Below are 26,500 nucleotides of genomic sequence, written 5' to 3' on the forward strand. Positions count from 1 at the left end.
CTCATTGGGGCCACACAAGATACTGAAAAGCATTTTGAGTAGCAGAAATTAAGTTTTTGAAAAAATGGACTAACCTGCCACATCTTCATTTCACTCTGATTTTAGGGTGTCTACACAATTGAGCCCTCTGTAGGCAGAAAACTTTTATTTCCATTAAAAGACTTGGCATCCTTTTGTTCCTAAGACATTGCCCTGTCGTTATTTGTATAGATATCCAACTTCATATTGAGATCTGATGTATCTAATGTGTTTCTTTAAAGTGTTCCTTTAATTTTTGTGAGCAGTGTATATGTGTGTATATATATGTATATATATATGTATATGTATATACTAGCAAAATACCAAGGCTCAGAGATGGAGAAGTAGTGTGTTAAAGAAGCAATGAAAAAGAAAAGGAAACATTTTGAAAATAACGTAACATGATTGTCAATGTAATTGTTTTGTCACTGTTGTGAGTGATGAGTGTTGCTGTCATATATATATATTTATATATAAATATATATAAATTAAGGAAGCTGTAAGGAATAACCCTACCAAATTTCAGCCTTCTACTTACACAGGAAGTTGGAGAATTAGTGAGTGAGTGAGTGAGAGAGGGCTTTGCCTTTTATTAGTATAGATATATATATGTATATGTATGTATGTATATATATATGTGTGTATATACAGGTATGTATATGTAAATATATATGTATGTAGTGTATATTATATATATATATCTATACTAATAAAAGGCAAAGCCCTCTCTCACTCACTCACTCACTCACTGACTGACTCATCACTAATTCTCCAACTTCCTGTGTAGGTAGAAGGCTGAAATTTGGTAGGGTTATTCCTTACAGCTTCCTTACAACAGCTGGGCAGGTTTCATATCGAAATTCTACGCGTAATGGTCATAACTGGAAGCTGTTTTTCTCCATTTACTGTAATGGAGATGAGCTTGAAACCCGTGGGGGCGGAGTTTCATGTGACATCATCACGCCTTCCACGTAATCACGCAGTAGCGTAGAAAACCAGGAAGAGGCCCAAAAAGCTGAAGAAAACATGCATTATGTAATTGAGAAGGCAGCGAAACAATAAGAAGCGAGCGAGTGACATATACAACCATATTCATGAGTTCTGCTACTTCGGAAACAAAGCACGATGTAAACCTAAACTTTAAATTAAGTTCATAGACAGGCTACGCTGGCGTTTGTAATTTAGTGCCTACCCATATAAGGCCGTCCGTCAGCGGCAATCCAATAGCAAACTGCCACGGGTAAATATTCACAGGTGAAGGACTGTGCTTATGCAGAGGAAGATGAGATGGTCAGGGTGGTGTTTGGCACAAACTCAGCGAAACTGCGAGAGAAAGTTTTAAGTGCCGGGACTTCGGTAACATTAGATACAGCCATGGACATAGCACGACATGGCACCAGCACAGCTGGGAAACTTCGATGCATGTACACCGAGCGGCTCACGTGAACTGACGCAGTGCACAGACAAAAAGCAACAGTTCCAAAGAGCGCTGAACAAAAACGAATTACACAATTGAAAAGGCAGCAAAAAAATATGAAGCATCTGATACATACAAGCATATCCATAAATGCAGCTACTGTGGAAACAAAGCACACGGTGGAAAAAGTCAATGTCCCGCTAAAGGAAGACAGTGTAAAAAAACCCGTGCATGCAGTGTGTCAGGTCTCAGATAAAGAAGAAGATGAGCTGTTTATTGATGCAGTAAGAAACGAATCGATGAATGAAACCTGTCATATTTACAACGATTGACAAACACGGAATGTAACTTGAACACAACACATCCTACAAATACGAACCTGATTGAAAGAAATAATGATAATCAAATCCTTGATGACAGCAACACTCAGTAAAACTCACAAAACAATTACTGTATATTGACAGTCATGTTACGTTATTTTTAAAATGTTCCCTTTTCTTTTTCATAGCTTCTTTAACACACTACGTCTCGCTACGCATGCTGGTATATATATATATATATATATATATATATATATATATATATATATATATACCCGATCTACATACTCGAATAATGGATACTTTATTCGCCATCAATGATTGTTTTGGTAAAGCCATACTCAGTGTATTCATTAGATGAACGGTAAAAAGTAAGAGCGAGGGGAGGATGACTTATTGAGGCATGCAGGCTGTAGTGCGCATCAACTCTATCTGAATTGCGAGATCACATTTGAAAAAACATATCTTTTCAAGTTCTGTTTAGTCCATATGTGTCAAACTCAAGGGCCCGCGAGATCATTTTATATACTGTATTATTGTTATTAATGGCCCGGGTATATGAAGCGCTGGTAACACAATAAACTACAGATCCCATAATGCAGCGCTTCAGCTGCCTTGCCGAACACTTACTGCGTTAATCAAGTCTAGCTTATGATGCTGCAAGTTATTGCGAAGCTAGCTCACACGATGCTGAAGAGAAAAGTTGATTCTGAAAATAGAGCCTTTAAAAACCGATGGGAGGCTGAGTATATGTTTACTGAACCCGTGTGTCTCATTTGTGGAGCTAATGTGGCTGTAATTACAGAATTTAATCTAAGACGGCACTATGAGACAAAACATCAGGGTAACCTGAAAGACCTGAATGCAATGCAGAAGATACAGAAAGCAGAAGAATTAAATAAGAATCTGACACTTCAGCGGACGTTTTTACCCGTGCACAATCACAAAGTGATTTCAAGTGAAGCTGCTTTTATGGGAGACACAAATGCACCAGTGCAACTTGCCCCACTTTCCCTGTTGCCAAGTAATGTTGAACCAAGTCGTCACTACGGTGTTCCCAAAATACGCACTTTGCTGATAAACTGAGCGCACTGAGTTTGCACGGCGCTTTATTGACTTTGAAGAACGAAAAAAGTCCGTCTACATGCGGCTCGAACCTTGTGCATGTTTGGTAGCACATATCTGTGTGAGAAGCTCTTCTCAGTGATAAAGACTAACAAAACAGCACACAGGAGTCGCCTCACTGATGAGCACCTGCAATCCATCCTGAGAATCTCCACAACACAGAACCTCACACCAAACATAAACGAACTTGTTGCCAAAAAAAGATGCCAGGCGTCCAGCTCTAAAATGACATATGAGCAAAGACAACTGAATGATTTGATTGGTTATTGCTGAAAGGAACACATTTTATTTATATTTCCAGGTTTTGTTATGCAGCATGTTCATATTTGAATTTGTATAATTTTGACAGGATATATTTTTATGGAGAGCAAAATATAATAAGTTGTTTAAGGTTTGAGTTGATTTATTCAGAAATAATATTCCTGTCTGTTTTTACCATTCCTACCAAAGATATTTCTGTCGATTAAATAAAAATTCCTTTTATTTAAAATTTAAATAGAACTTGAACAAATACGATAGTTCATAATATCCACGCAGACTTACACGTAAGAGCGGGAGTTATCCGTTTTAACAAGCAGCGTATTGCACTGATACTGAAATAGCTGTGTGTGTATATATGTATGTATGTATATATATGTTTATATATGTGTGTGTATGTGTGTGTGTATATATATATATATATATATATATATATATATATATATATATATATATATATATATGTATTTGTGTGTATATATGTGTGTGTATGTGTATATATCTACAGTAGATATACTGTGGAGGAAATAATTATTTGACCCCTCACTGATTTTGTAAGTTTGTCCAGTGACAAAGAAATGAAAAGTCTCAGAACAGTATCATTTCAATGTGGTAGGTTTATTTCAACAGTGGCAAATTGCACATCAAAAGGAAAATCGAAAAAATAACTTTAAATAAAAGATAGAAATTGATTTGCATGTCATTGAGGGAAATAAGTTTTTGAACCCCTACCAACCATTAAGAGTTCTGGCTCCCACAGAGTGGTTAGACACTTCTACTCAATTAGTCACCCTCATTAAGGACACCTGTCTTAACTAGTCACCTGTATAAAAGACACCTGTCCACAGAATCAATCAATCAAGCAGACTCCACACTCTACAACATGGGAAAGACCAAAGAGCTGTCCAAGGATGTCAGAGACAAAATTGTAGACCTGCACAAGGCTGGAATGGGCTACAAAACCATTAGCAAGAAGCTGGGAGAGAAGGTGACAAATGTTGGTGCGATTGTTCGAAAATGGAAGGAGCACAAAATGACCATCAATCGACCTCGCTCTGGGGCTCACGCAAGATCTCACCTCGTGGGGTGTCAATGGTTCTGAGAAAGGTGAAAAAGAATCCTAGAACTACACGGGAGGAGTTAGTTAATGACCTCAAATTAGCAGGGACCACAGTCACCAAGAAAACCATTGGAAACACATTACACCGCAATGGATTAAAATCCTGCAGGGCTCAAGGTCCCCCTGCTCAAGAAGGCACATGTGCAGGCCCGTCTGAAGTTTGCCAATGAACACCTGAATGATTCAGAGAGTGACTGGGAGAAGGTGCTGTGGTCTGATGAGACCAAAATAGAGCTCTTTGGCATTAACTCAACTCGCTGTGTTTGGAGGAAGAAAAATGCTGCCTATGACCCCCAAAACACCGTCCCCACCGTCAAGCATGGGGGTGGAAACATTTTGCTTTGGGGGTGTTTTTCTGCTAAGGCACAGGACAACTTAATCGCATTACGGGAAAATGGACGGAGCCATGTATCGTGAAATCCTGAGCGACAATCTCCTTCCCTCTGCCAGGAAACTGAAAATGGGTGCGTGGATGGGTGTTCCAGCACGACAATGACCAAAACATACAGCAAAGGCAACAAAGGAGTGGCTCAAGAAGAAGCATATTAAGGTCATGGAGTGGCCTAGTCAGTCTCCAGACCTTAATCCAATAGAAAACCTATGGAGGGAGCTCAAGCTCAGAGTAGCACAGAGACAGCCTCGAAACCTTAGGGATTTAGAGATGATCTGTATACGTGTGTGTGTGTATATATGTATGTGTATATGTATAGATATGTATATATATATGTTTATGTGTGTGAGTGTGTAAATATATTTATATATATATATGACAGCAACACTCATCACTCACAACAGTGACAAAACAATTACATTGACAATCATGTTACGTTATTTTCAAAATGTTTCTTTTTCTTTTTCATTGCTTCTTTAACACTACTTCTCCTTGGCCTTGGTATTTTGCTAGTATATAAATATATTATAGATATATATATATATATACGAGTATATTTATTTATTTATTTATTTGTTTATATACAGTGGTGTGAAAAACTATTTGCCCCCTACCTGATTTCTTATTGTTTTGCATGTTTGTCACACAAAATTATCATCAAACACATTTAACCATTTGTCAAATATAACACAAGTAAACACAAAATGCAGTTTTTAAATGATGGTTTTATTATTTAGGAGAAAAATCCAAACCTACATGGCCCTGTGTGAAAAGTAATTGCCCCTTGTTAAAAAAATAACCTAACTGTGGTGTATCACACCTGAGTTCAATTTCCGTAGCCACCCCCAGGCCTGATTACTGCCACACCTGTTTCAATCAAGAAATCACTTAAATAGGAGCTGCCTGACACAGAGAAGTAGACCAAAAGCACCTCAAAAGCTAGACATCATGCCAAGATCCAAAGAAATTCAGGAACAAATGAGAACAGAAGTAATTGAGATCTATCAGTCTGGTAAAGGTTATAAAGCCATTTCTAAAGCTTTGGGACTCCAGCGAACCACCGTGATAGCCCTTATCCACAAATGGCAAAAACATGGAACAGTGGTGAACCTTCCCAGGAGTGGCGGCCGACCAAAATTACCCCAAGAGCGCAGAGCGACTCATCCAAGAGGTCACAAAAGACCCCAGGACAACGTCTAAAGAACTGCAGGCCTCACTTGCCTCAATTAAGGTCAGTGTTCACGACTCCACCATAAGAAAGAGACTGGGCAAAAACGGCCTGCATGGCAGATTTCCAAGACGCAAACCACTGTTAAGCAAAAGAACATTAGGGCTCGTCTCAATTTTGCTAAGAAACATCTCAATGATTGCCAAGACTTTTGGGAAAATACCTTGTGGACTGATGAGACAAAAGTTTAACTTTTTGGAAGGCAAATGTCCCGTTACATCTGGCGTAGGAGGAACACAGCATTTCAGAAAAAGAACATTATACCAACAGTAAAATATGGTGGTGATAGTGTGATAGTCTGGGGTTGTTTTGCTGCTTCAGGACCTGGAAGGCTTGCTGTGATAGATGGAACCATGAATTCTACTGTCTACCGAAAAATCCTGAAGGAGAATGTCCGGCCATCTGTTCGTCAACTCAAGCTGAAGCGATCTTGGGTGCTGCAACAGGACAATGACCCAAAACACACCAGCAAATCCACCTCTGAATGGCTGAAGAAAAACAAAATGAAGACTTTGGAGTGGCCTAGTCAAAGTCCTGACCTGAATCCAATTGAGATGCTATGGCATGACCTTAAAAGGCGATTCATGCTAGAAAACCCTCAAATAAAGCTGAATTACAACAATTCTACAAAGATGAGTGGGCCAAAATTCCTCCAGAGCGCTGTAAAAGACTCATTGCAAGTGATTGCAAACTCTTGATTGCAGTTATTGCTGCTAAGGGTGGCCCAACCAGTTATTAGGTTCAGGGGGCAATTACTTTTCACACAGGGCCATGTAGGTTTGGATTTTTTTCTCCATAAATAATAAAAACCATCATTTAAAAACTGCATTTTGTGTTTACTTGTGTTATATTTGACTAATGGTTAAATGTGTTTGATGATCAGAAACATTTTGTGTGACAAACATGCAAAAGAATAAGAAATCAGGAAGGGGGTTTTTCACACCACTGTATATGTGTATGTGTGTATATATATTTATATATATTTATATACAGTACAGGCCAAAAGTTTGGACACATCTCCTCATTCAATGTGTTTTCTTTATTTTCATAACCATTTACAGCACTCCATCACTCTCCTTCTTGGTCAAATAGCCCTTACACAACCAGGCGGTGTGTTTGGTGTCATTGTCCTGTTGAAAAATAAATGATCGTCCAACTAACCTGACTTTTGCACAACACAACTGCTGGTCCCAACCCCATTGATAAAGCAAGAAATTCTACTAAATAACCCCGATAAGGCACACCTGTGAAGTGAAAACCATTTCAGGTGACTACTTGTAGAAGCTCATCAAGAGTGTGCAAAGCAGTAATCAGAGCAAAGGGTGGCTATTTCAAAGAAACTAAAATATAAAACATGTTTTCAGTTATTTCACCTTTTTTTGTTAAGTACATAACTCCACGTGTTCATTCATAGTTTTGATGCCTTCAGTGAGAATCTACCAATGTAAATGGTCATGAAAATAAAGAAAACACATTGAATGAGGAGGTGTCCAAACTTTTGGCCTGTACTGTATTTATTTATATATATGTTTTTATTATTTATATATTTATGTATATGTATATATATTTATTATTTATATTTATATATATTTATTAATATTGTGAACGCTGGCCCCGGCACAGACAGACGGACATCATATTTTCACCACACACCATTTATTTATATACACTATTATTTACAAATGGCTCACGTGCACCCCCAGTGCCTTCTTGCACCGATTTCCCCAATGTCCATGCCCACAGTCTCTTGTGCCTTCCTGGCCGCCTCCCGTCCTCTCTCTCCAGCTCTGTCCGCTTCCTCCCGACATCCACCACAGACTGGAGGGAGGCGGCCCCTTATATAATGCTCCCGGATGAGCCCCAGGTGTTGCCGGCATCCGCTCCTTAGCCCGCCCAGCGTGGCGGAAGTGTCGGCTGTCCTCCTGGCAGCTCTCGGCGCCACATAAAGTCTTCCCCGGCACTTCCTGGTGTGGCGGAAGTGCGGGCTCCGGAATAATTAGGCACTGGGCGCCGCCTGGCGGTGGCCATGGGTCCCTACAGGGCTGGGCTTCCAAACCCTGTACCCGAGGCCCCCTGTATAACCAGGACGGATGCCCCACTCGGTCTGGAGGAGGCACTCGCCCTCCTCTGGTCCTCCAAAGCGTCCCGGCCGGGTTCCAGCCCCAGCCGAGGACCGTACGGGATAAACCGGCATCGGGGCGCTGCTTGGCGGTCCCCAACAGAACCAGGACGGACGCCCCCTCGCGGTCTGGAGGAGGCACAAGCCCTCCTCTCGTCCTCCTGGGCGTCCCGGCCGGGGCTGACCACAATATATATATATTTATATACAGTGAACCCACGTTTATCACGGTTAATCCGTTCCAGACTCTACCGTGATAAATGAATTTTCGCGAAGTAGGATTCTTTATTTATAAATCGAATATTTTCGCAGTTAGAGTATAGAAAACCTGCTTACGACCTTCTAAATACGTTTTTTAACATTATTAGAGCCCTCTAGACATGAAATAACACCGTTTAGTCACCATTACACTCGTATTATCCAATATATTAGACAAAATAAGACATATTAGACGTTACAAATATCATATTACTAGGCTCATTCGCCTTTTAAGGAAATCAACTTTTATCCTCAATTTTTGTGCGCTCCATGTGTACATCATGCATGTAAGTGTAGGGAATGAGAACATCAAAGTGCCCATTCATAATATCTCCCGAAAAAGTTTTTTTTTATCCTTTCAAGTGCCTGTCCAAAGTCGTACAATGTCAGCCCGAATCTGTACCGCTAAAGACAGAGTTTCATGCACTAAATAAGCTATAGATAAGAATTTACTACACGATGAGGCATTTGTACTCCATCAACATTAATTATTTCCAGAGACATAATTTTGTCTATTTTTCCCAGCAGCACAAAAAGCAAGGGAGCGATGGGAGCACCAGAACTCTGCTCACATCGCATTAAACTGCACCTCAAGCCGCAAGTAGTAAGTCTGTAATAAGTGGAATCCTCCCAGATCTGTATGAGGGCATCCCTGAGCTGTTGTACAGTCTGAGGAGCAACTTGGCGGCACCTAATGGACCGAAACATAATGTCCCACAGATGTTCTATTGGGTTTAAGTCAGGGGATCGTGAAGGCCATTCAATTGTTTCAATTCCTTCATCTTCCAGGTACTGCCTGCATACTCTTGCCACATGAGGCCGGGCATTGTCGTGCATTAGGAGGAAACCAGGACCTACTGCACCAGCGTAGGGTCTGACAATGGGTTCAAGGATTTCATCTCGATACCTTATGGCAGTCAGAGCACCATTTCCTACGCAGTAGATGTCTATGCGTCCCTCCATGGATATGCCTCCCCAGACCATCACTGACCCACTACCAAACCTGTCCTGTTGAACGACGTTGCAGGCAGCATATCGTTCTTCTTGTCTTCTCCAGACTCTTTCACGTCTATCACAGCTGCTCAGGGTGAACCTGCTCTCGTCTGTAAAAAGTTCAGGGCGCCAGTGACGGACTTGCCAATTCTGGTGTTCTTGAGCAAATGCCAGTCGAGCTCCACGGTGCTGGGCAGTGAGCACAGGGCCCACTACAGGACGTCGGGCCCTCAGGCCATCTTCATGAAGTCTGTTCCTGATTGTTTGGGTAGAGACATTCACACCAGTGGCCCTCTGGAGGTCATTCTGTAGGGCACGAGCAGTGCTCAGCCTGTTTCGCCTTGCACAAAGGAGCAGGTATCGGTCCTGCTGATGGGTTGAGGACCTTCTAAGGCCCTGTCCAGCTCTCAGAGAATAACAGCCAGTCTCCTGAAATCTCCTCCATGTTCTGGAGATTGTGCTGGGAGACACATTAAACCTTCTTGCTGCAGCACGTGTGGATGTGCCATCCTGGAGAAGTTGGACAACCTGTGCCACTTCTGTAGGGTTAAGGAATCGCCTCATACTGCCAGTAGAGATGATTACTCAAGCCAAAACTAGCATGAGTGGAAAACCAGCCAAAAAAGATCAAGAGGAGAAACTTGAAATGACCTCCACATTTAAAACCAGTCCTGTTTTGAGGGTTTTCTAATTGTTGCCACTTTAGTGCACCTGTCATTAAGTCCATGAACACCAATACAGCTGAAAGTGATTAACAATGACCAACCAGAAAATTATCAGACAGGTTTAATTGATTTCATGCCAGGCCCAATAAAAAAAGTGTTCCTTTAATTTTTGTGAGCAGTATATAAATATATATATATATATATATATATATATATATGTATGTATGTATATGTATATGTATGTATATATGTATATATATATATATATATATATATATATATATATATATATATATATATGTATGTATATATATATATGTATATATGTATATATATATATATATTTTCAGTGATACCTTGAGATACGAGTTTAATTCATTCTGTGACCGGGCTTTTAAGTCAAAATGCTTGTATCTCAAATCAATTTTCCCCATTGAAATTAATTTAAATTAGATGAATTTGTGCCAGCCCCCAAAAAACCACCCCAATTTTTTAAAAATGTTTTCAACATAAGAAAAATGTATTTATAATGAACAAATATTGTATAAAAACAAAATAAAATCTAATACCTAAAAGAGAATCTAAAGAAATAAATAGATGTTGGCGAAGCCAATTAGCGTATTGTAATGTTTTTTTCTTTCACTTTTGCTTAATTTAATTTTCTTCACTATTTTTTTTTTTTTTTTTGACACGCTTTCATCACTTTCATTCTCAAGGCGTTTCAATAGAAACCTGTCCAAGGAGCTTTGTTTAGTCCTTTGTTTAGTATGTATGTATGTATGTATGTATGTATGTATGTATGTATATATGTGTATACCCCCTTCTTTTCAACTATATTTCTGCATTTTCTCTTTTTTATTATTTTTATTGAATTTATTAAAAGCAAGTAACATTCCATACAAACGAGTCTAACTTAACAAATCTAAATTCAATTCAACCCCCAGTAGGAAAAAGGGAGGAGAATCCTTTTCTCCAATATAAAAGCTTATTCCAACATGTTATTGATTAGATCCTGTCAGGTTTTTAAAATGTTTTGAAGAGATTTACTAAGTGAGAATTAGATATTTTCCAGTCTGAAATAGTATACAACGTCAGTTACTCACTGTCTTAAAAGTGGTGGGCTAGGATTCTTCCAGTTGAGCAAGCCAAGTCTGTGGCTAGTAGTGAAGTAAAGGCAATCACAGTTTGTTTTTCCTTCTCCATTTAAAGCCCATCTAGAAGTACACCAAACACAGCTGTTAATGGATTAGGAGTGATTGTGACACTAAGTGTGTCTGATAGGCGTTTAAAATTTTGGTCCAGAATGTTGTTAATTTGATGCATGCTCAAAACATGTGAGGCTGGAGCTCAATTGCAACATCCTCAGGATGGATATTGCCTGAAAATATTTTGGAGAATTTTAAACCAGATAGATGTGTTTGATAAAAGATTTTAAGTTGAATAATTATATGCTTTGTGAATATGGAGCTACAATGAATTATGTGCAAATTCGTATTCTGTAGACAGTGTGATCATCCTTAATTCATTTCGCTTCAGTGACGTCGAGACCAACCCACTGTACTTCATCTCCACCATACTTGACCCAAGGTAAAGTCTGTGTGCTATAGGTATTCAATGATAAACTACAGTACTAAATGGAAGATTAATTTCCATCTGAAATATTATATTATATTTTTGTAACTAAAATACACAAATACAAATGTATGCAATATATATAATATGAAATATATTTCCCTTATTACTACCAGAAAGCCAAATGGCTGGCATTTGTGACAGTGGTTTAGGGGAAACTAAAATCAGTCCTATTTTTCCACATATTAATACATTCATGAATTTTGCTCAGGTATAAAGATCGCTTCTTCTCCAACAACACTGCTCCGGAGGCCAAGCTGCACCTGAAGCAGGAGCTGCAGATGATGTCCAGAGCTGAGGCAGAGGGGAGTTGGGCAGAAGCTGCAGAACCTCCTGCTAAACTGTTCCTCAAGGCCCAGGCCAGCACTAGCAGCAGTCTGGACACTGTATTTGAAGAAAGTGCTAAGGAGCAGCCCCAGGCAGCACAGCCGCTGGCAGCAGGTGCTGCCATTGAGCTTGACACATACCTCGGAGAGGCCACAAGCTCTCGTGAAGACCTCCTCTGAAGTACTGGGGTGTCAACAAAATCAGGTTCCCCACTTTGGCTAAAATGGCCCAGAAATACCTCTCAGCCCCATGTAGCAGTGTGGAAAGTGAAAGGCTTTTTAGCTCAGTGTCACACATTATAGATGAAAACAGAAACAGGCTGACTGCTGATAATGCAGAAAAGCTACTTTTCTTAAAAAAAAAACCTGCCACTCACTTTTTCTAAATAGGCTCCATTAAGTGAGTCGTCTTAGACTTGATGTTAATACCTACCTCAGTTGCACTGACTGCCACAGTTCTTTGTTGGTGGATGTTGTTAGTTTATTAAAATATTGTGCACTAAATAGCAAAGATGTTTATTAATGCCACTTGTGTTGTCCAAAGTGGCAGAGTTTACAACAAACTGAAAAAAATACTTGAGTTGCACTGTCACTGTTTACATTTTTTTTTATAATTATTTATTCTGTAATATGTTGCATACAACATGCTTTTCATTTTAAATAAATGTTCTTAATTCCAAACTAGTCCCTTGTTTTTTTTGTTAAATTATATGACTAAAGCTGTCACCTGTAAATTTAAATCATGTTTTTATTAAGTACTCGGTATCGGCGAGTACTGAAATGCAAGTACTCGTACTCGTTTTCCAAAAAAGTGGTATCGGTGCATCCGTAATTCATACTATAAAGACGTTGTTACATAAAAAAGCACGCAAAACTGTAATCCTGAAAATGATTACCACATTATGGGTTCCCAGCCATCCAAAATTGAGAAAAATCGAAATTTTGTAGTTTGAGGTCTTGTATCTATGGTGAAGCAAGATACAACAATCAGTTTTTGTTTTTTTTGAGGGCAGCATTTATATGTCATCCCACAGAAATGGTTATTATGTTCAGCCTCATTTTTCAGATATGGGATCTGATAGGTCAGAGAAAAATATTGGTTATTGATACATACACAACTCTGTTTTAAATAGTAATAGCATATAAAATTTGTTATATTCACCATTTAAAAATGAAAAAGAAAGCAAAAATACTCTGTTTATTATTTATTAAAAGTCAGTTTCACTACTGACAGAAGAGAAGCAAAATCTCATTAAGATTTTCTCCCATTTTATAAACTTTGTGAGACCCTGAACTTCAAATCTTGAAAGTTAACAAGATCTTGAGTATTGTGCTATATGATGGTTGATTTTATTTCATCATTTGATGGCACAGATGCGGCAGGACAAAGAGGATTATAAAAGTCTATATATGATTCAATATCTGTTGTTTACCATATACATCCAACTTGCCAGTTTGACTTGCCTTTGTTTAAAAGTCATGGTATGGATTTCACTGGGTGTTCTTCAAAGTCCATACATTTTGAGATTGTTTTTGAAATAATCACAAGATAACTCGCCTCAAACACAGAATGCATTCAGTGAACCTCAAGGGACTGCTTGTTTCCTCAGCCTTTATTGGATTAAGGGCAGCCCCTTGACGGAGATGGGATATGTGGCCTCTCCTTTTGGGGAAACACCCACAAAATACATTGAACCTAATGGAATAATGAGAGACACATAGAAATTAAATAATTCACAAAACAAATAAATAACATACAACAATACAAATAATTTAACAGTATTACCATGAACAAATTAATCAAACATGAGCAAAAAAAGACATAAACAAGGTATTTATATACCACCCAGGGAAGGAACTTTGATTGAAACAGAACATGAGCTTTTTGTACATTTCATTCCAAAACAATGGACATTAATATGAAGTTGGTCTTTTTATGTGTGTGTAACAGTCTTAACTGTTCTGGGAGGTCATGATGCTCTTCATTGTGACCCATTCAAGTGCCATTGTTTGTCAGTGGAGATTACATGGCAATTTGCTTGATTTTTTTGGAACTCTCAACAGCTGATGCTGCTGAAACACCTGAACTCAATAATTTAGAAGGGTGACCACAATTTTATTGCCGCTACATGTTAATATTATCGTATTTTCTTATGAAGGAATGCATTTTGACTTTTTTTTTTTTATTTTCTTTTCTTCTATTTTTTTTCTAATAGAGTTCAGGAGAAGTTGGTATAATTGAAAGCATTTCCCTGAAAAACTTCATGTGTCATTCACTGCTTGGACCATTTCAGTTTGGACCAAATGTTAATTTTATTGTTGGAAACAATGGAAGTAAGTACAGTAGAAAGTTGTTCTCTTTTGCTGTTCTTGTAAATTGTGATTATTTAACTGTATTTAATTTGTTTTATACTGCAGCAGCTTTTATACTGTTAACTACCTTTGTTGTTACAAATATACTCTCTGCATTAACAACAACAACATTTATTTATATAGCACATTTTTATATAAATGATGTAGCTTAAAGTGCTTTACATGATGAAGAAAGAGAAAAAAGACAAAATAAATAAGAAAAGAGAATTAGGGAACACTAATTAACATAGACTAAAAGTAAGGTCCGATGGCCAGGGAGGACAGAAAAAACAAAAAAAAAACTCCAGACAGCTGGAGGGGGAAAAAAAAAAATCTGCAGGGGTTCCGAGGCCATGAGACTGCCCAGCCCTCTCTAGGCATTCTACCTAACATAAATGATTTCAGTCAGTCCTTATTATATTCAGGGTTCACATGGAAGAACTTGGTGGTGACGGTCATGTGGATGTCTGGCCTTTATTCCATCAATGTAGGGACCTCGCGTTGCTTTGATCGGGTGGTGGTGGTGCAGATTGCCATCACAGAAGACCGGAAAAAGAACAGAAGAGACGGTAGGGGTTAGTACGGATTACGGAGCCACCAGGAATACTAATGATAATTAAATGCATGTATAGAGTTTCAGGATTAAACTAAAATGGAGCTATGAGAAAGCCATGTTAAAGTAATGTGTTTTTAGCTGTTTTTTAAAGTGCTGCACCGTATTAGCCTGGCAAATTCCTATTTGCAAGCTATTCCAAATTTTAGTTGCATAACAGCAGAAGGCTGCCTCACCACTTTTTAAGTTTAGCTCTTGGAATAATAAGCAGACACTCATTTGAAGATCTAAGGTTACGATTTGGAGTGTAAGGTGAAAGACATTCTGAAATATAGGATGGAGCAAGATTATTTAAGGCTTTGTATACCATAAGCAGTATTTTAAAGTCAATTCTAAATGACACAGGTAACCAATGTAGTGACAACAAAACTGGAGAGATGTGCTCGGATTTCCTTTTTCTAATTAAGATTCTAGCAGCTGCATTCTGCTTTAGTTGTAATTGATTGATGTCTTTTTTGGGTAGTCCTGAGAGGAGTGCATTACAGTAATTTAGCAGACTGAAAACAAAAGCGTGAACTAATTTCTCAGCATCTTGTAATGTTATAAGTGGTGTAACTTTTGCTATATTTCTTAAGTGCAAAAATGCTGTCCTAGTAATCTGATTAATATGTGATTTAAAATTCAGGTTAGAATCAATAGTTACCCCTAAATTCTTTACCTCCGTCTTGACTTTTAATCCTAATGCAGCACGTTTATTTCTAATACCCTCATTATATCCATTTTTGCCAATCACTAAAATTTCTGTTTTCTCCTTATTAATTTTGAGAAAATTATTACTCATCCATTCAGAAACACAAGTAAGACGTTCTGTCAGTGAATCAAGAGTGTCGGGGTCGTCAGGCACTATTGATAAATACAGCTGTATGTTAAAAAATTCTGTGATAATATACTTGGAAATTTATTATATATTGGAATATTTTGGAAGCATATTGGAATATTTTGGAAGCATGGTATGTTTGTTCATCACTATTTTAAAGGTTGTTAGTAAGACAAAACCACAGTTTAGGACCACATCTTTCAGGTTAAAAGTAATATTTAGGTATATGTTACATATTTTCATATCATAGTCCCAATAATCTAAATTGTAATCCTTATATATTGTCTGTCACTCCTCTTACTCACTACGTCTCCATCATCACCTCTACCACCAAACTGGGCTCCCCACAGTTCATCAGGTCTAGGTTAATTGACTGGTCATCCCAAATTTCTGTTTTACGTAATCAGGTTGGGGTGCCAATGGAGTACCATAGACTGTACCTTACCCATTTTTCAAACTCTTATCGTATTCCTCAACAAGACTGTATTAAGCAGAAATGTTTAAGACTGGATGCTGTTTCTGATGACAGCCTCCTTTAGTTGCTTTTTATGACACATAATATCAAATATTATCCATCCATCCATTTTCCAACCCGCTGAATCCAAACACAGGTTCACGGGGGTCTGCTGGAGCCAATCCCAGCCAACACAGGGCACAAGGCAGGAACCAATCCTGGGCAGGGTGCCAACCCACCGCAGGACACACACAAACACACCCACACACTAAGCACACACTAGGGCCAATTTAGAATCGCCAATCCACCTAACCTGCATGTCTTTGGATTGTGGGAGGAAACCGGAGTGCCCAGAGGAAACCCACGCAGACACGGGGAGAACATGCAAACTCCACGCAGGGAGGACCCGGGAAGCGAACCCGGGTCTCCTAACTGCGAGGCAGCAGCACTACCACTGCGCCACCGTGCCGCCCATATTAAATATTAATGACAACAAATATGAAAGGTGTATTATTATTCATTTATTTTCCAAACCTGCTTTCAGGACATAAGCTTATCAACATGGTAGTGCTCTTCAGTTTCCAGATCTGTTAAGGAATATAATTCTTTTAGGAGAAGAGAGTATTTTATTTTGTGGATATGATCACTCTAGTGCTGCCAAATTCTACTATTGTGAATTCTGAGCATCAAGAAGGGTCTTAAAATCTGGATCTGTTCTGGCTTGTCTGCTAGTTTGAGCCAGCTATTCTTTCTAACTCTGGAAATAAGTCATCACTCTTGGCTGGAGAAACTATTGGGGTATGTTTGTTTAGAGTCTAAACCTGTGTTACGAGAGACAGAAATGGATTGAAAAGTCTTTTGTCACTACTAATTATTTGAATCTGTAACAGACTGCTTTTTTATATTACTTAAGCATTTTACATTTTTATTTTTGTTTCAAATATATTAGGTGGGAAGAGTGCTGTGCTAACAGCATTGATTGTGGGACTTGGAGGAAAAGCTGTGGCTACAAACAGAGGATCTTCCTTGAAAGGATTTGTTAAAGAGGGTCAAAGGTAAGTTGGTTGACTTGGTAAGAAAATTTGTTAAAATATTAAAGCACTTTGAGCTACATTCTGTGTATGAAAATATACTATAGAAATAAATATCGTAGTTATTGTTGTGACACTCTGTAGTTCAATAACTGTCTTTGTGAGAGTTGTTGAGTAAAATGTTCATATAGAATTCAAAGCCTGTAACACATTTTTCATACAATACAATGATTATGCTTGCATCTTTTTTTTTTTTGGTAAAACTTTTGAGGAGTGAAAGTAGATAACTTACTGTATGTCTCCTTAGCCATAATTGGTACATTATGACCTTAAACACAATGAGCTGTTTGTTCAAAATTTGCAATTTCAGAAGCTATCTGAAAACAGTTTTGGTTAGCTTTTTATTATTTACAGAATGATATGATAACCAGCTTATTGGCAATTTACCCTATTAATTAACTTTCACTATCATTTTTAACTAATTTAAGGAATGTGCAAATATTGTAAACAAAAATATTTTCTTTACCAGTTAAAAAACATGTAATACCTTTTGAAAATATTTTCATTGTTATTCATTTTATTCAGAGGATATAAAAATAGTGAAAAATATTAACTACAATTGTTAAAGAATGATGTTAATTTAAATTTAATTTAAAAGTTAATAGAGCTTTATTTAAAAAAAAAAAGGAAAAACAAGGGAAACCCTTATCCAACTGTATATCCATATTTATTTTTGCCCCAGTGCATTATACAAAGCATAATCTTATGTTTTCATGGAGAACAAGAAAAAATGTTTTATGGTATTATAGACTCTTAATAGTGACCAGTGCTGCACAACAGTAAGCAATACGATAAAACTTGATGGAAAAAAATTCTCACATTATTCATCTTGCATAATCCACATGCTCATTATCCAGTTGTATGGTCAAAAAATGCAAAAGCTTACTTTTTTTTCCAAAATATTATTAACAATCACTTTAAGGAATGGCACATTCACATAATTCTGTGCTTTTGATTTGAAGACCCGCCTCTCTCCCTCATTCATTGGTCAGGAACCCTGTTGTTCTTGACCATCATTACAAAAGTACATTGGATAAGAAACATTTGAAAAAAAATTTTTTTTGGGATAGAGTATTCCTTTGGGTGAGTTTATGAATGTTATGTGTCATGTCCAGATTATTTGCTTTGTGATTTAAAATATATGTAACTTGTACTAATTTGTTGTTGCTTTTGAGTTTGCCAAAATAAGTGAGTATGAGTGCATATCTGAGTATGCCCTGTGAAGATCTGGTGTCCTATTAATATATAGCTCCCGGCTTCCACAAGCTTTACCCAGTAAACCCAAGTGTTTTCTAGACCAGTATGGGAAAAAGTGGATACAGAAAATGATTGGTGTGGATAAAAAAGATTTTTTGCTAATATTCACAGCATTATGCTTTTGTCATTGATTAGCTCTGCAGAAGTGTCAATAACTCTTCGCAACAGAGGACCAGATGCATTTAAACCTGCAGTTTATGGAGATTCGATTATAATTGAGCAAAAAATTTCCAGTGATGGAGTGAGATCCTACAAAATGAAAAGCAAATCAGGTAAAAATCCTTTACCAATTGAATTTCTATAATAAGTGAATATTTGTATTTTGGGTAATTGATTAGCAGATTTATAATTAAATTAACATATGTAACACTCACACAGACTGCATCTATTATATATTTTTGCAGCTTTCTGATGTAGACCACCTTCACTGTTTACACAGCATAATAGGACATGGAAGATTAGGACAGGCCAGCTTTTAAAATATGTGCTATACTAAAACAAAGCACAAATGTAAGACATAATAAAAGTAACGTTAAAACACTAATCTTAAGGACATAAGTAATACAGAAAAAACTCTTGAAATGGTGTTATTTTAAGTCTGTGTGTATTGAAGTAGTTGAGCTAAAGTTGTATGTATATAGCTGAACTGCATTACAGCATCAATACATCTGAGAGGTGAGTTTAATATTATTGACTGAGTTTTAGAAAAGATAGGAAGTTTTAGAGATGGCTAATGTGCATTCTTTGATATATACTATATTTTGGGGTGAAAACAAAAATTAAAATATAAAGAACTAAAATCAGAGGCATACAATTGGGAATGTGTAGTTGTAGCAATGATAGCTGCTATGCAGAAAGATACAAGTTGTGTTAAAATATAGAAGCTTGATAAAAATAATTATAAAAATGTTCAGATCAAACTGAAAGTAAAATACAATAAAATGGTGAGACACCGTTAAAGGAGTTTATAAATGTAAAGCATAAATAAATAAAAAAAACAGATTTAAAAAGGTGAGTTTTAGTGCAAGCATGTTTTTCTGTGAGAAGTGGAACTTTATTGGGATCAGTTATAGATCCATTGTTCTTTATTTTTGAGTGATAAATGTAAGAGTAAGAAGTAATTTTGATGAATTTGCAAATGATACTAATAATTGAATAGATGCACCTGGGTGGGATTAGATTAGAGAAATACTCCACCCAAAATTATGCATTTTTTTAAATCTGTTGCCCATTGTTGTTTGTATTGATGCGTGAGAAAATGGTTAATCTTTGTTCTCCCTGAAAAATGACATAACAGAATTTCTAATAAATATGCTTCACTAGGGGCCCATACTGAACAACAGAAAACAATATCAAAATGTCCATTTAAAAAGTCTAAAATTGCTTAGCTCGCATAATCCAAATGTCTGGTTGCTAGAGGAGAGTAACAAGCAGTAATCCTTATTATCTTTGATCTCTGCTGCTGTGTAAAGCAATACACTGCAATAAATGCATGGCTTGTTACAAAAACATTTAAAACAAATGTATGTGTAAAACACCTTATTTGCTCTCCTATACTGTATTTGATTTCCCTAGGGATAAATAAATCCCACCCATCCTCTTGTTAACAAACTATGTGATCATTCTAACCTTATATTATAATGTGCTGCACACTGAGACAAAAAGGTTCACAGTTCAATATCAGTTCTCAGAAGCTTGATTAAACAACTCTCAGCAAAAAGTGTTTTTGTGCAAAATGTCTACAATTACAAAATGGAGATTTGTCTCTCCTGCATATTGGGCAAAACCCACACTTTTACTGGATGAGCATGCAAACACCACGCAATGAAGGAGATTTGAATACAGATACCTTGTGTTCTAAGGCAGCAGTACTAGCTAACTTTAAAAAATGTGTTTATAAAACTCACATAGTAGCCAATGCCTGGTTCCTTTAATGGATTACTTTCATTTTGGCAATTTTCATCCAGTCTTAATTGTTCTGTATGTTTAGACAGTACACTTAAGTTGATTGATTTGTTTATTTTTTGATATATTAAACTATTGCCCAGGTTCATGTAAAGTATCAAGCCAGAAATTTGTTTACCACTTGTGCCTATAGCATATCATTAGGTCTTCCTTGATTCTTTATGATGTACAGACTGTATTTTAGTTCTCTTGTAAGAGAACCAATGCTGTCTATTTGCACAGGAGAATGTTTTTGGTTATTTGTCGTTGTATTTATACATAAGCTACCTGTTGTCTCTGCTCAGGGGACTGGCCGACAGGTCCAGGATATCTTAGAAAAGCTTCAATTCATTCATTAATAAACCAGCGAGGCACTATATCCAGCTGGTGTGGGTGCACCTACCTAGAACATAACATGGTTTTGCCACATAAAAGGCTAATTTGCAGCGATGTCTGCCTCTCCTAACCTAATCACAGCAATTACTGCACTCATATTGCAATATGAGTGCCTAGCAAGAATGAAGCTGCTTTTGTTAACCATGACTTTCCATTAATGCACAAGTCATCTGCGATGCTAAGATGAGACTGACAAACGTCATGGTTTAGTGGTATTAGTCAATGTGTGATTCATTTATTTTGAGGCAAAGCGGCTCTGTTAAACATAATGAGCTTATTTGGAGGATGGCTTATTTGTAAGATAATTGTCTGAGCCTTCATTTTTTTTTTTTTTGTATCGTCTGCACTATACATTGTAACAGCAATGATGTCATCACATGTGCAGGGTAATAGCAGCTACCTGCTTAGATGCTGGCACCTTACGTCTTTCCCAGACCCTCAAATCGCTGAGGAAAGGTGCTATAATGCTGCACACTATCTTGCACTCTCCGTAGAGGAGTACAGCCTGACACAACACCAACAGTCTGTGAGGATTTTATCCAATTATTTTGTTCAAAAAATTGCTAACATTAGATCTCACATTACACCCTTTAATGTGTACAGCTGATTTTTATCAGTTTGAGCCTGAATCTCTCACTTTTTTGGTATAATTATTCACCTTAAACACACAACTTGTCTTGCTAGATATTGTTCCTACTCATCTTCTTAAAGCTACTTTTGAAGTGGTTGGGCCTAGTATTTTGGACATTATTAAGATACTTATTCTGTCCCAGCTTTTTTTGAACATGCTGTGGTTCAGGCTTTAATTAAAAAGTCAAATCTGGACTTTATAGACTTGTCAGATTTCAGACCCATCTCCAGGTTGCCCTTTCTTTCTAAAATTCTGGAAAAAGTTATCTTTCTACATCTTCAAACTTTTTTTTTTAAATGAAAATGAATTTTTGAAGTATTTCAGTCTGGTTTTAACACATACCACAGCACATAGTCTACACTTTTAAGGGTTCTAAATGATCTCTTTTAAATAAGTGACTCTAGGGATACTGCTGTCTTGGTGCTGTTAGCTTTAACTGCAGCATTTGATACAGTTGACACTAACATCCTTATTGCCTGACTTTAGCAGTATGTGGGTATAGAAGGAACTGCTTTGGAATGGATCAGGTCATACCTTACAGGCAGAAGCTTTTCAGTCAGCCAGGACAATTTCTCCTCATTCTTGGAGCCTATCACCTGTGGGGTACCTCAAGGATCTATTCTGGGACCTGTTCTTTATTCACTGTACATGTTACCCTTAGAATTCATCTTTGAAAAACACAATTTCTTTCCAATGCCATTTAGATTATACACAGATATATTTTCCACTGAAACAGACCAAAACAGATTCTTGTAAACCATTATTGGAATTTCTGGAAGATAATGAAACATGGATGTCACTAAATTTTCTTAGTCCAAATGACAAAAAAACAAGAGATTGTGTGTTTTGGACCTTCTGATCTTACTTGTATTACAGAAATTAATCTTGGCCCCTTGACAATGTACTGTAAACCCTTTGCAAAAAAATCTTGGTGTCTTCAAATTTGATAAACAAATTAACTCAGTTGTTGAAGCTTGTTTCTATCAGCTGAGGGTGTTGGCTAAAGTCAAGCCTTTTCTTTCTGTCCATGATTTTGAAACACTAATTAATGTGTTCTCTTCTCGGTTTGACTATTGCACAACTTGTTATGCATTGGAGTAAATCAGTCACCCATTGGTTGTCTTCAGCCAATCCAGAATGCTGCTGCTAGGCTTGTAACAGCACACAAAAGCAGAATTGCATCACATCAGTCTTAGCTTCTCTTCATGGGTTTTTAAAGCTGGGTATGGTTTAACTCACTTTATCTTACTGACCTCTTACACCGTTACTCTCCTTCACAGTCACTGAGGTCCTCTGACCAGAATTTATTGGTTGTACCAAGTCCCTATCTTATATTAGGTCAGCACCAACTTTGGTCACTTGTAAATTCTGCCGGAAAACCTATATTTTTTTCCCTTGGCCTTTTAAATTTGTATGTTAGTATTTGTTGACTGTGTGTGTCTGTATATATGTCGTACCTGTCAAATAATAAAAGAGCACACAACGTGTGGTTCATCAGTTGTATGCACCTGTTCTAATTTTATTAATATACACATAGTGTATACTGTTTGTACTGGTGTATTTATGGAAGCTGTAAAACACTTTTGTCACCTTCTCTTGTTTTTAATTGCCTCTCTATTATAAAAAAAAAAATCTTGAGGAAGGAGGCTGACTAGGGAGATGAGACGTGATCTTCTCAAAAGACAATTTGAAGTCCCGCGAGAAACACTTTAACTTGCTCCCAGCTCTTAAAACAATGACAAGCGACAAGCAAAACATGCAGCTCACAGCAGATAATCCTACCACTTCTCCTTGCGTGCATTCAGCCACCCTAAACCCCCTTTCAAAACGCGAGCAGCAGAGACATGAAGTGGCAAAAAGGACAGTGGCTGTACAGGCTTTAAAATGATCGATGGGCAGCATGACAGCAGCTGCCCCCCCTTCACAATGTGAGCAGCATTATACATCCTGCGAGAGATTTAACCACACCTGGGCCCGGAAATAAAGGACAAGTATTGTTTTTACAACGTCACGTGAGACAAGGCAGTTAAATAAGTCCACTGACATCTAACCTAGCAGTTGTTGGATTGCTTTTGGCAGACATGCGTCATTGCTTCCAGCTCTTAAAACGACGACATGCGACAAGCAGAACAGGCAGCTCGCCAGCAGCAGAAAGACAGCAGATGATCTGACGGTATTTCCTTAGCGTGCAGAAATTAACTATATTTTTAAATCTTTTTTTCTTTTCAATATTTGAGTTTACAGCAAAAATACAGTTTAGATCCAGATATCCATCATTTGGAATAAGGCAGCATCCGAAAGTTTGAGGTATTTTTTGTCATTTGAACAGCTGTTAGAAATATTGCAGATGCATTTTTTTGTTACTTATTAATTAGTTATACTTTTAATTGTAATATCTACTAGCTTATAAACAGAATACCTTACCTTCTCTGCATACAATGCAGTAAAGCAACCTTACTGGAAAGGAGTAATTTCAAAATGTATTTAATGTCTAACATTAAATGTCTATATATTTCATTAAACAGTATAGGAAGGAAGGTTTTGCGTTCACAAACACAGATTAACAGGTTGAAGGCATTTTCCGAAGTAGGGCTGGGCGATTTGGCCTAAAATCAAAATCTCGATTAATTGAACATTTTAACTCGATTACGATTAATGAACGATTATTTTGTTTTTTTTTTTTTTGTTTTTTTTGCCCTCATAGTTCACTGACAGGTTTTGTACAGTAAATATGCTCACATATTACAAGTGAGAGCTTTTTGAATGAAGGGTGCATTACTTTATTTTAAAATAATTAAAGGAAACACTACTATCTGTGATTATTTATTGAACATCAATGTTGAACAACTGAAATTAAAGCACACATTGCCTAAAACGAACAGTCACTTTGTTCTTATAAAAAAAGTAAAAATAAATAACTTGCACTTTTGGAAACAAAATAAATTATTTTCAATGTTTTTCTTTTTAAAAGTAGAAAATAAGCAGTATCTCTTCTAAATAAAATAACTCTTATATATCCTGTAAATAATATTTTAAACAGTGCATTTCTTGCATCTTCTATAAACAAACATTTTAATGTGCAATGTATCAATGTAAACAACAGATTGTTGTAATAAAAATAGAACTCTCTAAACAGTACACTGTTGCATGAGGTGATGTTAGCGATCTTGTCATGTCACTATATGAACATGAATTTACTCTAAGTTCTTACTAAGAAACACAAGCATGTTGACCTTTTCAGGTTTCAGGCAGAACCTGAGGCATGTAAAAATGTTTCCGCCCGAACTGAAAACCCGCTCTGATGGGGAGCTAGTAGCTGGTATGCAGAAATACTTTTTTGCCACCTTTCTTAGAGTGGGAAAGTGTACATGATGCTTCCTCCACCAGTCCAGTGGATTTGCCTCACTATCCAGCATGGAGGACACCAGATAGCTGCTCATCTCTGCACCGTTGTCTGTCATAAGGGCTGAAAGTTTTTCTTCCGCGAGGTCCCATTCAGAAAGCATATCTTTCAGACCTTGCGCAGTCATATCTGCCGTGTGATCGGCTGGAAAATATGCCGTCTCAAGGCATCTCTGGCGCAGCTTCCAATCGTCGTCAATGTAGTGCAAAGTAAGGCTTAAGATTGGGTCCATCATCCTACTTGACCAGAGATCAGATGTGGCTGCAAAGTGCTGAACATTTTTCAGTTCAGCAGCTACATTTTTACAACATGTCTTGTACATGTCTGGCAGCGCAGTTTTAGAAAAATGTGATCGCGATGGCACAGTGTATCTTCTTTCGAGAGTTTTAACGAGGTGTTTAAACCCACTTCGCTCCACTGTAGCCAAGGGAGTCCTATCCTTTGCGATGTAATAACAAATAGTGTCAGTTATTTCTTTCCATCTTTTTGAACTCTTCTCATACTGTGTGGCATTTGTGAACGCTTGTGTTATCGACATCTGCTTTGCGGAGGCACTTGTTGCTGTGCGCTTGTCCGTCTCTTTTTGTTTTCTTTGAGCCATGCACTGTTCATATTCAGTAGCGTGATTGTGCTTCAAGTGTTGAGACAAATTGGTGGTGTTACCTTTGGGCGTCGAAACTGTTTTTCTACAGTGTCTACATCTGACTTCATTTTGTTCGATGTCATCCTTACTGAAGCCAAAATGTGTCCAAATGACGGAGACTGCGTTTTTCTTTGGTACAAGCTGCTCTTGTTGCTCAGTTATGTCAGTGTTTAAGCTCTCCATGCTCGACATATCGGTGGAATAATGTAACTTAACAGAGCGGGGTCACATGATTGCACATGCGGTAGTGTTTTTAAAGGTAAAGTTATCAAAATAATCGACCTGGAAAAATTTGATCGATTATAGGTTCTGAATGTTGATTTTGATTATTTTTTGATTAATCGCCCAGCCCTATTCCGAAGAGCACATTCTTTCTCAGTTTGTGCCTTATTTGGATTAATAGAGTTTAAAATCTTAATCCTTTCTTTGATGAGACTTTATAAACTGTTCCTGGGATTAAATCCTTACCGCAAAGATCTAACTTGAATCCCTTGACCATATAATATCTGCATTGTATTGTGCTGTTGGATATGCTCAGAAATTCATTTTTCTTTTTTGGTATTAACCTCAATGTAACTTCAATTGTCATTCTAATGTAGTTTATTCAAATTGCCATTCTTGTAAATTTTACTGATAAATTGCTTGCTGACCATCTACAGTCGATCAGTTGAAAGAAGCTTATACAATAGCGCACTTCGTAGTGGGCTGTGGATATGCTGTAATAGTAGACAGTGCTAGCTTTGTTTCTTTCACATTGCTTATTCATTCCTGTTTTAACTGTAATTGCATTTTTTAAAGGTCATGTTGTTTCACTGAAGAAAGAAGAGCTTATTTCAGTTATGGATCATTTCAACATTCAGGTACTTAATTTCACAGATTATAAAAACTATTTATTGTGTTACTAAAACTAAGTGTTTTAGTCAATAAATGTAGCGCGTAACAGCCTTTTGGGTGCACACAACTCTTTGGTCTTTATAGTTTACTTCAGCAGTCATATTTTCAGTTAAATTTAAGATCTCTGTAAGTGTA

At 37.3% G+C, this 26,500-nt stretch overlaps 1 protein-coding gene across 2 annotated transcripts in view; it reads left to right on the top strand.

Moving 5' to 3' along the window:
• Positions 1-26,500, top strand: part of si:dkey-119f1.1 (uncharacterized protein LOC557127 homolog) — a 175,204-nt gene that overhangs the window by 28,359 nt on the left and 120,345 nt on the right. Inside the window, exons 3-6 of one of the 2 annotated variants that reach the window (XM_039748107.1) lie at positions 14,087-14,204; positions 17,056-17,161; positions 18,590-18,726; positions 26,270-26,331. In XM_039748107.1, coding sequence (XP_039604041.1) covers positions 14,087-14,204; positions 17,056-17,161; positions 18,590-18,726; positions 26,270-26,331 — 423 coding nt within the window. Of the gene's footprint in view, positions 1-14,086; positions 14,205-17,055; positions 17,162-18,589; positions 18,727-26,269; positions 26,332-26,500 lie in introns of those variants that run through there. The other variant, XM_039748108.1, reaches the window with a different exon arrangement.

The sequence above is a fragment of the Polypterus senegalus genome, chromosome 3, assembly GCF_016835505.1.
Source record: "Polypterus senegalus isolate Bchr_013 chromosome 3, ASM1683550v1, whole genome shotgun sequence".
NCBI classification, from domain to species: Eukaryota; Metazoa; Chordata; class Cladistia; order Polypteriformes; family Polypteridae; genus Polypterus; species Polypterus senegalus.